The sequence below is a fragment of the Rhinolophus sinicus genome, chromosome 3, assembly GCF_057876585.1.
Source record: "Rhinolophus sinicus isolate RSI-liver-muscle chromosome 3, RSI-T2T, whole genome shotgun sequence".
Lineage (NCBI taxonomy): Eukaryota > Metazoa > Chordata > Mammalia > Chiroptera > Rhinolophidae > Rhinolophus > Rhinolophus sinicus.
Genome location: NC_142503.1, coordinates 63674005 through 63689105, shown reverse-complemented (window position 1 = coordinate 63689105; position 15101 = coordinate 63674005). Strand labels below are relative to the sequence as shown.

Here is a 15101-nt window from a genome sequence, read left to right as displayed (position 1 = left end):
TAAAGTTGTAACAAATATTCTGTTATTATAGCAGCTACCACTTATTGAGTACCTATTACATGCCAGCCTCTATACTAAATACTTTATGTGTACTACCTCATTTATTCTTCAGCACAGCACTAGGAAGCAGGGATTATTATGTTTATTTTATACATAGGGAAAATAAGGCTAAGAGAGGACAAATGACTTACCAAGGAACGTAGCCATTAAGTGGAAATGTAGGGATCTGAAATCAGGTCCTTTTGATATAAACACCCGTGCTCTATCTGCTCTGTTATATTTAATATTCTGATTCAGTACATGCCAAATATCAGCTGACGAATACAATCAACTTTGATATCTCTGATGGCTTTTACTTACCACCAAGAGAAGCACCTTATAAAAAGTAACTCTACAAATGTATTCTATGTCTGAAGGCCATTATAACCTAGAAAAATTATACTGGGTTACAAACTCAATGCCTTAAATAGAGCTAGAGTTTAACCAAACAAAAGGTGATTAGCATTAAAATATAATAATCAGTGTATGGCAAAAATCCAAACTACTAAGGCTTATTTTAATCCATTTGGAAGATTCATTTACTACAATACACGGGATCACAAGCATTGTGTTTTGCTAAACGAACAACATAAAGGAGAAAGAGTTAACAGCTCAAAGAAAAAAATGTAAAAAGTAATCCTAACATCCTAATTCAGTCTTTTTTGCCTACTATTATTTCCTCTATTCAGTCAATGTTCAACTTTGTGTAGAATCAATAAATTTTTAAACTTTAAGATCTATCACAATGAAACGACCAAAGTTAAAAGTGTTTCATTTGTTTGCATGGACTCCAGTCAATAAATTCTCTATCAATACTGCTTATAATCAGCATCATCACTGTCATAACTAGTTTAATATCATCCCTGTTATTAAAAGGCCTGTTTTTCATTTATTTTAGCCTATTAACATAAATTTCCTTTGGCTGAAAATTTATTTGGGCAAGTGATCTTTTCCTTCCATAATACAGAAATTTGCGTAAGAAAATTTTCTGTGTACATTCTATACATTTCTTTAGAAAGGTATATTAGTGTCCTATAGCCCCTAATTCAGTTTTAAAAATTGCTGTTTAAATGTAAAATCTCACATGATAATTTGTATTTTCTTTTTCAAACACTAAACTTTCTTCTGTTACAAAATACAATCTTTAGCAGCAATATAATTCCAATACCAATAAAGAATCAGACATTTTCAAATAAGATTAAATGAAAACATTCAAAATACGATCTTATTGTGTACTGAAAACATTTATGTCAGGCAATAGAATCCTCTCTCCTTTTATCAAACACTCAAGAATCAGACTATAATTTATTAACTTCATTACAATTTCTGTCAACTAATGCAAATTTTAAAGCTTTTTAAAATTCCAAGCTGTATTTGTAATATCATTTCTGATTTATGAATCACTAAAAACAAATGCCTAATATATCAAGAGTATCTACACTATTAAAATTCAAAACACTAACTTAAACATTTCAAAGATAGACAGTAATATAAATGAGTTCTTTAAAATTCATTCTCAGTCCCTGTCTTTCCCTCTCCTTTCCAGGGGTCCTATTTCTGAACTGTCCCAGTGAAATGTATTTTTGCCTGTGTTGAGCTTTCAGAGGGCTTTATTTTTAGAACACTAATATTACACTATCACCCAAAGCGTAGGCATAAAAAATAACACTGCTCTCTGCTGGTGAAACTTAGTGACCCCGTCCCTTGGGGTTGGCATATTCAACTGTCAGCGTCTACCAAGAAAAAACCACAGTCGTGAAGTGTAAGCGCTCCACTTTCCCAGTGGGGCTTTTTGCCTTCTAAGAGTGTGTTCTCTGCCCGATGAAACAAAGAACCAAAGACTTTCCCAAAAATGTTCAAAAACTCCACCCAGGTGACCCGGACACTTCACATTCATGAAAAGGGGAAAAGGGTGGGGGAGAAGGGGGGAAAAATGGAAAGGAAAGTTCCGTCAGCCTCGTCACAGAGCAGCTGCAGCCCCTTACCCAGACGGGACAGTCGTGGACCACCAGCTTGACATTCCCAAACGCGCTGGCCTGATACTCGGTGAACACGGGACGCGCGACCGTGCTGGTCGCGTTCAGCAACAAGCTGCTTTCGTCCCCGGAGACCAGCGGGCTTCTCCCCAGGTAAGTGCGGATGAGCCCCGACGGCCGATTGTCCTGGTGAAACGAGTCCCCCTCGTTCCCCAGCGCCACTATGTGAATGGACCTGCACGAGAGAGGAGGGCGAGGGGGAGAAGAGGCGCGTGGTCAGCGCGAGGAGCACGGTAATGCCACCAGGAAGTGCGGGGGCAGCGCGCCGCGCGGATGGGCTGCAGCCCCTTGTCCGGGGGCGCCCCGCGCGCGCTGGGGGCGAGACAATGGCAGGACCGCGACGCGTACATACATGATCTCAGATCCAAGGGCAGGGCGGCGACTCGGAGAAAGGCGGCTCCTCACGGCCTCTCGGGCCCTTCGGCGGCGTATTTAGCCGCAATCAGCTCATCCCTGGCCGCGTCCCCCTCCCGCGCCTCCACCGCGACGCGGTCGACGCAGAGCGGGCCCGAGCGGGCCAGCGGGCGGGGGGCGGGCGAGTCCCGCCGAGTGCGCGCTGCCGGCCACTCAGGAGGCGCCCGGGAACATCCCGGGCGGCCGCCGCCGCCGCTGCCGGAGAGTCGCCGGGCGCTGCAGCCCCTGTCCGCGCGCTCCCTCGGCGGCCAGCTGTCGCCTTCTGCCGCTGCGGCTGCTGCTCCTCCTCCTGGCCGAAGGAGGGTAGGAGGCGAGCCGGGCCCCCGCCCCCTCGGCGGGCAGGGCGGGCAGGGCGGGCGGCCGGCCGCAGCACGTGCCGCCGTGGGGGTCCCGCGGACGCGGGGGACGCGCTCCCCGCCGAGGCCCCGGAGCCCGGAGGCGGCGGCCGGATACAAAGGAGCGGCCCGCGCGGAGCGCCGCCGAATATAAATTAATAAATACAACGCCCAAGCCGGAGAGCTCCCGGTCGCCAATCCGCCTGCAGCAAGTTTGTTCAACTCGAAAGGCTGTAACCAGAGCCAGGGAAAGGGGGGGGTGGGGCGGTGAGGCCCCCGCTCGCTAAAGACTGGAAAAAAGAGGTTAGTGAAGCTAGGGATTCAAGCCCGTTGGCCGCTCCAGCAGCCCCCATCCCGCCCGCCCTCCCCTTTGGCCTTGACCGAAAGTGTTTTACTACGTCTGCCGCTTTGTCATTTGTCAACATGCACTACAGCTGTTTAAAATCATGCTTGTGAGAGAGAAAAAAAAGGCAACATTCAGGCTGGTGCAGAAAGGGCTCTTTGTTCACACACCAACTTGCTAATATTGCTCTGGGAGGGGGGGTATTATTTACAATTTCAAGCTATATTTGGCATATTTTACCCAAAACTGCAGGATTTTAAGTACTGGGGTTCGTAGTGTGATGGTTTTAAACAGAAGTTATGCATGAGGTATTTAACGCATTTACAAGCTAAATGCTACTTTACTTGGAGATTTTTTCAGTACACATTATGGCTATATGTTTCGTAATAGCTCCTCAGACAATTGCAAAAATAATGTTCCTGCTCATGCAAGGATACTTCAGATTCCTTCATGATAATGTACTGAACGTTCCTAAAGGGCCTCAAACTACCTCAACGCTAATGAACACTGGAATCCACTAATACCAAGAAGGGCCAGAGGTTGCTCTGGGCTCAGCTTCTCCATAAACAGGAAAATTCTTAACAAGTGATCTGTGTTGAAAGAGTTCTTGTTTATCCCTTTATTCATTTATTTTGCCCTACTTTGAAAATTTGCTGCTGCTTTCTCAACAGATCTATTATGAGGGTATGAAACAGGAGGTACTGAATATAGCAGTGAAAAGACTAGGGTAAGAGGCCTTTGGAATGTCAACAGCTTTTTATTATGGACCCTTGTTGCTCAGGTGAAAGTAGTGTTATTGTTTCTTATGCTCAGATAGGGTATGACAGGAGGCATTCTTTCTGTAGTCGCTGATTTTTTAAAAATCGAATGTCCCTTTGCACTCAGTATAATTTCTCTTTCAGTCCCCAGAACTGAAGTCATCCTGAAATATTTAAGAGTACAGGATCACTTTTTCTCTTGTGTCAAAAGAAAATATATTTTCTCGTAGTCCCCTCCAGTCACCATAAGTCAAAACCAAAGACACATAATGGCTGAAGGGATAAAGAAACTATGGTATATACATACAATGAAATATTCAGCCTTAAAAAAGAAGGAAATCCTGTTATATGTTCCAACATGAGTGAATCTTTAGGGCATTATGTTAAGTGAAATTAGCCAGTCACAAAAAGACAAATACTTCGTTTTTCCACTTCTATGAGGTAACTCGGAGAGTTGAACTCTCAGAAACAGAAAGCATAATGGTGGTTACCAGGAAATGAGGGGAGGGGAAAATGGGGAGCTGTTCAGAGTACAGTTTCATTTTGCAAGATGACAAAATTCTAGAGAACTGTTGCAAACAAGTTGCATACAGTTAATACTACTGTAATGTAAAGATGGTAAGTTTTATGTTATGTGTTTTTACTACAATACCAAAAAGAGAATGAGAGAGGGAGAAACTAGGAAGTGTCAGGAAGGGAGACAGCATGGGTATTTTTCCTCAGTTATTGAGTATGGGAGCTAGACCTGTGCTGAGTAGGCATGCGAGATGCTAATTAATATACACAAGACTCAGTCCTTATCCTTGAGAAGCTAAATCTACTATTAATGTTCACTACATTGTGAATATTAATGCACCAGATCCTTTTGAAAACATACTGCTTCCTTAAATAATTATAATACAGGCTAATGACTCTAGTAATAGAGGTAGGTACAAAGTAAAGGGATAAAGTCCAATGAACATTAAGAAGAGATCTGTGCCTTCTGTATCATCAGAGAAGTTCATAGAGGAAGTAATCATTGGCTTAGGTCTTCAAAGATGAGGAAGAGCATGATAGATTTGGAGGAAGAGGAGGTTGGTAGGGAAGGAGTACTGGAAAGAATGGACTGACATATGCAAATCACATGCAAAGGTGTAGAGACATGGAAGATTATGGCTTGTTCTGGGAACAGCAAGAGCTGAAATTAGTGCTGGCATGTAGATTCCTATTATAGCAGGCAGAAAAGAGAGTGGTTGAGACTTCCCAAGAGATTTGCAAAGGCAGACCTGGTGGTATTCAAGTTACAGATCCGGAAACCCTTGACCAACCTCTGTAGGTAGGACAAAGCCCAGCCAGTTGCTGACCAAAACCCATTTTCTTTTCTACCACCTATGAACTAAACCACATTTTCTAAAATGTTTGCGTGTAGGTAGGCCACATGATTAGTTCTCATCGGTGGAACATGATCCCTGCTGAGCTGTTAAAAGGTGTGCCTTCACCACTCTCTTATCTTTACCTCTACCAACTGGATTAAGCCTGGTCAGCCTTGACGTCATGTGTTTGAATTTGTTAGTCTGCAGTGGGGAAGAAGCCTGGGTCCCTGAATGACTTGTTACAGCAGAGCCTCCTCACAGCAATGCATTATGAGTGAGAAAATAGATCTTTTTTTATTGAGTTAAGCCAGACATTTTGGGGTCAATTATTACAGCAGTTTGACTTACTCATCTTGGGTAATACAATATCACAGATGGTCCATCTCCTGATATCTTAATTATTCTTTTCATAATTATCTTAAGACTTTTTATAATTATTTCCCTTTTATTTACAATTTTTATTTGGTTTTTATTATTTGTAGTTTCCCTCATTAGTAGTATTATTATAAATTCTTTTTTAACCAAGGTGTAATAAATTGGATTATCATATGTCCTCCAACCTCAAGTTTACTGGGGAACACACGAAGGAAGAGCCTCCAGCCCAAACAATACGTTTTCCTATTTTCGTGGCTGAAATGCTACCATTGCATATTCACCTTGATAGATGTTCTCATCCTCAGATAACATGTAGCCACATATGGCTAATCTGTATCCACATAATCCGTGAGCTCTTATTGGTCCCCAGATGGTGAATATTAATAAGCCAGCCCTTGAAAAACACTGTGGTTTCTTAATAATTAGAGAAGAAGCAAGTGTTACTAAGGGCAGGTCTGAAGAGCTAGGCTTGGCCGAAGATTTTTACAGTTGTGTTTCAAAGAAACTAGATTTCCACAGAGGAATCTTCAAGCCCATCTACAGAGGTGGGGGAGAAAAATGCCCCCCACCAGTTGGGCTGAGCATCAACTTTCTATCTCAAAGTCAATCAGAGCAGTCTTACTGCATTCTTTTAAAAAAAAATATTAAAAGTTTCATATTCATTTCCATTAAAAAGAGAGGGTTTCTAATGTTAAAAAGAAAATTTTAAGACTACTTACCTAGAACAAGGGTCTCCAAAGTGGGGTGCAGAAGATGACCCATGAAATTCCAGAATAAGGTATTTGAACTTCTATATATATGTGTGTGTGTGTATCTCTCCAAAAAGCGGGAAAGAAATTAAGCTTTACTAATATTTAATGTGAGGTTTGATACTGACTCCCCGACTTGGTCCATAAGTAGGCAGGCACCTGGTGTTCTTGGGAGTGGGTGGGAGTACAGCACCGAGTGGAGGAGGAAGGGCTCTATCCTTTGTTCACTTTGAACATATTGCCACATGTTGCAGTTTCTGTATCTAAGTGGATTTACGGATGATATTTAAGTAACTAACTTACAGCATGGACCAATGGAGATAGTGTTAATAATGTAAAAACAGGCAAACAATTGGCTGAGCTGACATTTCTGACACCATTTAGGAGCCTCATTGGAAGGTGAAAAGCTAATGACTAATCAGATCTGACAATAAGTTGGCCATAATAATTGAAATTATAAAGAACACTGTTTTAAGTATGAATTTACACCAACTTTTGCTAACCGACCTCACTCTAAGTGCATACTATAGTTAATAGATAACAATGTTCTGCACAGATCACAATTAGCTAGCCCTTTAAAAACTAGACATCCAAACATGAAGATAAAAATCAACAATATTTCTAGGATATTTAAGTAAAGTACTATTCAAGCTAATACTTAAAGAAAACTCACCAATTATAAATGCTAAAAAGCCTCTTCTGAGATTTTTTTAAAAAATGAAAGTCAAAAAACAACATACAATTGGGAAAATAGTTTTTTTCTTGCCAAGATAAAAACGTCTGAAATATACATGAAAACAAATGGAAAAAAACAACTGCATTCTTTTGACAGCAAATACCTTAAGAATAGGTGTATAAAACATTGCTCAAGACCCAAAGACATAGGTATTAGAACAAGTTACACAGTGTGGGAAGTTTACGATAAGGTTAAACAAAGCACAGATGTTTTTAATATGTCTCACGTTAGGGTATTTAATAGATTCTGTTTCAGTGTGCTGTTTACTAGATTGTGTTTCAATAATGAAATACATTTTCAAATGACATTTTTTTGTGAGCCATTAAAGGAAAGCTATAGTAGAAAAGACATTCTTTCTCTACTACATCTTTCAATATTTTAAACAATAATTGACTTTTGAAAAATAAAAACCGTTTTATGCAAAACTTGTGTAAGTGAAACCACTGATGGACTAGTTGTTTACATATATATATGGAGACCAAGCTAAGGTTACAGTGAGAGCAGCCACATAAGATTCATTCACAGTGTATCTCATAGGCAGTTATTCCAGCAAAGAAGTTGGAGCCAGAATACACAACTATATAGAATGTTATCAATGCAGTTAATTTTGTGACAACAAAACGTATATAGCAGGTTTTTAAAAATTGGTTCTTCGTGAGATATAACACACATACAGAAAAGTACATCATACCTATGTACATAAGTTAAATAATTATAAGATAAACGTTTCTAAACATCTCCCAGGTCAGACAATAGAGCGTTATCAGCACCCATGTAAGGGTGCTGACACACCCACACACGTACACACATCTTCAGTTGCAGTACTCTTCTTTTTCTCTGAGATCAACGTGAGCCTTATTTTTGTGACGATTATTTATTTTTCCTCATAGTTTTACTACCTGTATGTGCGTGCCTAAGCTAATAGTTTGGTCGTACTTCACTCCAAACTTTATATAAGAGGTGTGATAACGTATATACTCTTTTGTCTTGGTTCTTATTCTCATCACCCTTTTAAAGATGTATCTATATTGATGTAGCTGTGACTTGTTCCTTGCATTTCTTTTAGTGCTAAATAGCCTTCAGTGGCTAGGCATGCGACCATTCATTTATCCGTTCCGTTGTAAAAGGACGGGGACTTGTAAGTTAGTTCTGGTTTTTGCCTATTAACAAACAAAGCTGCTAGGACTATTCCTGTTTTAAAATACAGTTTCTTGGTGGTTACGCTAGGTCACAGGGTATGTGTATGTCCTACTTTGGTAAATAATACCCAACTGATTTTGAAAGTGATTTTAATGATTACTCTTCAAGGCATAAGAAATCTCCCCATAACCGACTACATACTTAAAGACACTTACTATATGCCAGATAGTATATTAAGTCTTTACAAATATTGACTTATTTAATTCTCAAAATGACCCTAGTGAGTACGTTCTACTACTACCACCTTGATTTATGTAGATAAAAGCAAGGCATGAAGAGGCTAAGGAATTGCCCACAACTGCACCAGTAGTGAGTAGAGGAGCTGGGTTTCCAACTTAGACCATTGGTTCCAAGGTCTAGGCCTTTACCCATGATGGTTTGGTGATGTTTGCTCGATAACGTTTCCTTTGTTAGGTCATTTTTGTCATTGAAAATAATGCATGTAGCCTGTAACAACTCTGACATCTGACAGGATATTTAAACCAACCTAAACATTTTCTAAATAAAATTTCTATGGATTTTGAAGCCATATTGTTAAAAATATAAAATCATACAACATCTTCGAATTAGTTTGCAGGAACAAATGAGTAACAGTAGACAAGAGGAAAATATATTCATTAGATTTCAACCAAAATCTTTTCATAATGAGTGATGGGACGGAAAAATAAGTGTCATGACTTAGCAAATAACCCAGCTAATGAAACAGTTCTTCCATTTAAATCCACGTATCTTTCTGAGCTCTTCTCAGAGAACCTACAAATAAACTGAACATAAAAGCAGACATCTGCATTGCGGTATCACAAAATGTTAAATCAAGATCTTAAAAATAATGGGCCATATTCAGTTATTGTTCTCCCTAAAAAGCTTTATTAACAATAACATTTTAGAGTAAAATGTCTTTTGTAGTGTTATTAATATATTTTTAAATTATTTAAACAATGATTTATTTCATCTTTATGTCATCTGTTGAAAATTTTCTACTTCAGTATGTTTTGTCGTAATCATAATATATTGATAATAATATAGGCATGTGATTTATAAAGATATTGGGGTATGCTCAAAATTCTTTCTGATACTGTGCCCAGCACTCATATAAGGGTGCACACACCCACATACTGACTCACACACACACACACACACACACACACCCTGGGTGCCCTTCCTCAGCAGTCCTCCTCTGTATATTACTTGAATGTCAACTGTAATTGAAAAATAAAATAAAACAAGAACTAAAGTTTGCAGACCTATTGGTCTGGAAGCCTAGGGCTGAGATTTAGAGAGCGTGCCTAGAAGGACATGGGCTGCCAGGAAGCAGAACAGGGAACCTGGCCTGGCTGCTGGGGGTGAGGGAGGCTGTGAGAGGAAGGAAGAAGGAGATAGGCCACGCAGATAAACTGCAGACCTACTTGCCTCCAAGTCAGCCCAGTGAGAAATGTATTTGTATTGTATTAACTAATCTAATGGGAGATAAAGTTTGCAAATTTACACAAACATCATAAAATTGAAGATTAGCGTGTGTGTTTTTTCTTTTTTTCACTCTAACAAGTTTGCACGTACTTCATATAGAGTAACCTAAGCAAAGTCATGTCCCAAGGTCTGTAACCATACAGTTAAATGATAAGAAAAGTTGACTTTGTTTTATTACCTGGGTGATTTTCCCCAGAGAAATAGGTGATAGTTCTCTTCTAAATTGGGGATTTCTTCTAAATTGCAAGGCTGCAATATCTTCAGTTCTGTTTGGAGAAACTAAAGTGAGAATCCAGAATGTTATTTATGTGCAGAATACAACTACCCTAAAGGTCTTTCAGAAGAGGTCTAAAATGTTCACTTGTTTGTTTGAACTTGTTATTCACCCACGTCTATCATTGTGCCCAATCATGGTTTTCCAACAACTGTTCTGTTTTTCAGTTAAAATGTTACCTTATAATACCGGAACATATGTTCCTTTCAACCAGGACTGCCTGTTTCTACCAGTATTTTTCAAAGGGTTGAACTTCAAAGAAATCTTGTTGTTTGGCCTTTAATATGCCTGCTCTGTTATTTAGCCTTTGAAAAATATGAGTATATCTACAAGTATCATAATCAAGCACTATTGATTATATCATTTATTTATGCATAATATTTTGGGAAGTTTTCCATTTGTAGTCATACAGACACATAGGACGTTAGATTTAAATGGTGTGACACTTTGCTAATAAACCTTCTTTTCGAAGAACTTAAATACATTAAAAAAACATATTTTTCTCAATATTACTGTCATCTGGCTCTAGTTTTACATGTACTAAAAGTCGTGCCATTTACAACGGTAAATTCCTTTTAAGTCTGCCCGTGTTTTGTACTCCTTGTACTTGCTGTGTCCACGCGTCTCTGCTATGGCTGTTCACTGGGTATTATCCCAACTGGGGCATTCCACAAGCATGCTTTGAAATGTTCTCCTTTTTCATCAACAAGCTCTCGCAAGCCACTTAACCTGACTTCTGCCCTCATACAATACTTTTGATTTTGATTTTTCTCGACTTGCTTTTTACTTTTCACTTCTGAGTCTATAATCCTGTCTGCAGTTTAAAACTCTGTTTTATAGTGAACAACAGTTAAAATTTTCTTACAGATCTTTTTTTTTTTTTTTTCCTGAGGAGAGCCCAACTGATACCATTAAATATGCAGTTGGCAGCTTGTATCCTTGGTGAACCGTCCTTTTGGCATTGTAACAAATCACCTAGCTGAGACATTTACATTTTTTTTGCTTATCTGAAGGACATTCTTTTCTCTTCCCCTTTTCCTGCTTCTCACTTTCTCCAGAGGGGATATCCCCTTGGGGCACATTCTTACTGACTCTGATCACCGTGCTCCTCTTTAGAGCCCATTTCCACTTTTTTAAATCTTAATCTGGGACATCAGTATTATTTTTGATTGATAATTCTCTCCTTTCACCTTCAAATTAAAACATCTAGACTTGGGTAATTATTATTATCTCTCCAGCTATCCTACCAGTTTCTTTCTCGACTGTAGCCAGATCCAAACGCCTTTTTCCACCCATAACTGCCCACCTCCTACAGGGCTAATACAGTTTCTATTAATGAAGGGGCTTGTTCCCACGGTTTCTCAGGATGTTCTCTTGTTACAATCGTCTAGTGTTAGGACCAGGGTGGGACAAGGGTGATTCAATCCACACTAAAAGGCATTCATACCTCTCGCAGTGAAGTGATAAGAAGGGAAACAAAGCAAAGGTGCTTCTGGACTAATCCCAGGGGCAAGCAGAGCTCAAACTTTTCTCTGAAATATCCCCCAAAAGAGAGGTACCTGAACAACCCCCCCCCCCCCCCACCATCACCACCAATATTCCGATCCCTAACATCCCACCCAGGTAGCAGCATAAGTTGCCCACTGCAAACCCAGGATTTTTTTTTCTAAATCTTCTCAATTTTACCTTTAAGTCATAGTATATCCTGTTGATTTAATATAAAAATATGAATTAAGTTACTTGACAACAGGTAAAATAAAAGGGTGGGCCTTGTTTATACTGTGACTTTTCTTTCACATACCTTGGTTTACTACTATGGAAATTGGGAAACCTTAAAGAGAATTTATGGAATTCTGATGGGCCAGAAAACTTTTGTTGTATTGAAATCTGGCAAGAAACAACACTTTGTTGAACTGGTTAGTTATAAACTATCTTTTTGTAGGTGAAGAGAAACAAAAGAATAATCAGTAATTGTTATTGGAATGTTTGCCATGTTGGAAAACAATCCGTCTTTTATTGACCATTGTGTCTAAGTCTTTAGAATTATGGGAAAAGTCTATGACTCTATGAACAAGGAGAATGAGACACTCAGAAATGTGCAACCCTGGCATAACACAAGAAGCAATGAAGTATAATATAATACAAACAAAACAAAACAGAGAAAAACGCAGATTTTACATTGCTTTGTTTTGTTACAAGCATTTTAGAACTCACTAGCTGTAGCTTTAAAATGGAACAGTCTGTTTCTAGGTCACTACCCATGAACAGTGATAAGTTGCATACTGTTAGTAACTCCCCATGCTAGATTCTAGAATTAGGAGACATTTTCTGCCAGTGTATTTTATAACTCACTACGATGTCTAATAAATTACTCAGTCCTCTTGCATTAACTGGGATTACAACAATGTTTTGGCACCAACTCCATCATGGTCTCAAAGATTTTTACTGCAGGAGTCAAATTGATTTAAATGGAGCTGCTATTCTAAACAACTGAGCTAGAAATGTCATAGGGAGAGGCCGGCTTAGCTACTTAGGCTGGCCTCAGGATGACATTGCTTCAGTCAAGTCACATTTTCCAGAGCTCATTCCTTGGTTTTGCAAGTCCAGAAACTTTATTTTGTCAGGATGCCCAGAGTTGATCATGCTCAAGGGACGCAGCTTGTGCTAACGCAATGCACAAGAGGCCAGTGTGTAAACCAGAATACTAATTTGCTCATTTATAATGAGAAAGGGTATTATCAAAGGGCCTAGAAACCTATGATATGTGGCCAACACCTTTTCTCTGTAAGAAAGCCTACATGGGAAGCCTGTTATTATCTTTTCAGGTCAACAAACATTTATTAAGCACCTAAGGTACAGGTCATTTTGATCCCAGGGATGTTTTGCATATATAAACACTTTAATTAGAATTATGGCAGCACTGACTCGTCATAGAGACATTATTTTCCAAAGCAAACGACGTTAAGCCAGTTTATGCCTCGATCAGTTTTCTAAAGTTTTCTCTTCTGATTGGCAGGTTCAGCCTTATAGGAGAGACTAATGTCTATCTGCGTGATGGAATTAGCCACAAAGAGCTTCCAATAGCCACGTGCACAAAGCCACCTTCTAAATATGTGTCTTACCCCAGCGCTTCACAGGAATCTTATAACCCGCTGAACAGGTATGCAAACAATTGTCTTATAATGAACATGGGGTTTTTTTTTACTACTAGATTCTCATATCAGGAAGTGACCTAAAAATTTGGAGTCTTCCAGAGCCAATCTGGACATCTCGGCCACCAATACTACCCCCAACTCAATATCAGGACATTTCTGGGGCAAATTCTTCTTGAAAACTTTATAGCCAGTTTAACCTAACCTGCCCCATTCTGTGATATCCTTATTACAGGCCCAACTGTAACTTATCCTGGTTATCCAGGTTTGCCCATGTTTTGCTCCCTGCCAAATCTTTCTAGTTTACCTCCTGGAATTCCAGTTGGAGTGGAGGGGGAGAGCCAGATCATTAAGCCTTCATCCTCCTGAAGAACTTACTTTCTGCTGAAACCAAGAGAGTCTATACTCCCCTTTATCTCTCCTGGTGCTGTTATTTACCAACCTCAGTCAACTCACCCCCCACCCCTATACACTCACTGTTCACTGTTCTTCTCTCCACCCCAAATGTCCATGGTCCTCCATGATGTCAGCATACTTCAAGCCTTCTCGCTGTCCTCCATCTGACTTTGATATCTCCTCCCCCCTCCTGTTTTCTGTCGCAGAGAAAACGGAAGCAACAAATGGGGAACTTCCCTCAGTTTCCCACTACTAAGCTGCCAAATTTATATGCAGCCACATACATCCTTTCTTTTTCCATCCATTCGTTTCCCTCATCTTATTCCCTCATCGGGGTCACCCCGTTGGCATTGCTGTGTGTGCTTCCCTTTGACAGTGGAGGGACTGCACTCGACCTACGTCCCCTTTTCTTCTCCTGTGTCTTAAACTTTTATCTGTCTACTCTTCTTTACTATCAGCATTTAAACATGTCCAAGACTCTAGCTACTATTCTTTCTTCCCCACCTGGCTAGAAGCAACTTTTTTTTTTTAAAGAAAATATCTTTTAGTTATGAGTTATTTAATTCTTTCTCTTGTCAGGATTTGTATGCTTGTCTATAACAAATTTTCTTATGCTTTAAACAGACTTGTTTTAAAGGTTACCAATGTGCTTACCTGGAAAATTATTATGACTTCTAGAATTCAAATATTAAACAAGTTCTTATTGTTCAGCATTGTTTTCTTTAAACTTTTAAATTATGAAATATACAAAAAGCACAAAATATAAATGTATAATTTAATGAATAATTATGAGGCAAACATTCATTTAATCACCATTCTGATTAAGGAGATATCCTCAACCCATGGGTCCCTTCTGGATCATTACTATCTCATCCTTCTAGATGTGCCCACCATGAATTTTATGGTAATAATTTCCCAGCTTTGCCTTATTAGTTTAACTTTTTCTCTGTCCATCCAGGCCCACTCTTCTCTCTTCTCCACCCTGCTCTGTATACTGGGAAGCCAGGCCATATGAACTATATCAACAGTCTCCTCCTTTCTAGCTTCTAGTTGCATTTACTCAATGTGCAGATCAGAGGGAGCAAAATGAGACAGGATATTTCCCTCCCCTGGTACCTGCCCTACTGAGTCTCTCCAAGGGTAAGTTGGGCTGGTTTTGTCACCAACTATATTCGTCAGGATTAGCAGGGAAATGAACTAACAGGGCATGTGTATGTTTATGTGTATACACATAACATTGTTATATATACTGAAATGTCATATATACCGAGGTGTGATCAAAACATATGGTTTAAATTTTAAAAAGTATATTACAGTAAAAGGCACATTGCCATTAATCCCCCTCAAAATACTGCCTCTCACTTCAAAAACCCTTATCCCATCGTTCTTGCCACTTTCTGAAACAGTTCTGGAAGTCCTCTTTTGTGAGTGTCTTTAGTTGTGCTGTCGTGGCTGCCTTGATGTCCTGAATCTAT

General features: G+C 39.6%; 2 protein-coding genes across 12 annotated transcripts in view; one reads left to right on the top strand and one right to left on the bottom strand.

Moving 5' to 3' along the window:
* RHOBTB3 (Rho related BTB domain containing 3) overlaps positions 1-2751 on the bottom strand; it is a 77489-nt gene extending 74738 nt beyond the window's left edge. For 3 of the 4 annotated variants that reach the window (XM_074328687.2, XM_019727888.3, XM_074328686.2), the window contains exons 1-2: positions 2428-2686; positions 2025-2250 (exon numbers count right to left, since the gene is read on the bottom strand). In XM_074328687.2, the coding sequence (XP_074184788.1) occupies positions 2025-2250; positions 2428-2429 (228 nt within the window). In that variant the 5' untranslated portion in view covers positions 2430-2686. Of the gene's footprint in view, positions 1-2024; positions 2251-2427 lie in introns of all 4 variants that reach the window. The other variant, XM_019727889.3, reaches the window with a different exon arrangement.
* The window catches only part of SPATA9 (spermatogenesis associated 9), a 57573-nt gene continuing 44652 nt past the window's right edge, over positions 2181-15101 (top strand). For 6 of the 8 annotated variants that reach the window (XM_074328690.2, XM_074328689.2, XM_019727893.3 and 3 more), the window contains exons 1-2: positions 2990-3127; positions 13095-13238. The gene's annotated coding sequence lies outside the window, so the exon portion shown is untranslated. Of the gene's footprint in view, positions 2309-2989; positions 3128-13094; positions 13239-14584; positions 14767-15101 lie in introns of those variants that run through there. The other 2 variants (XM_088796639.1, XM_088796638.1) reach the window with 2 other exon arrangements.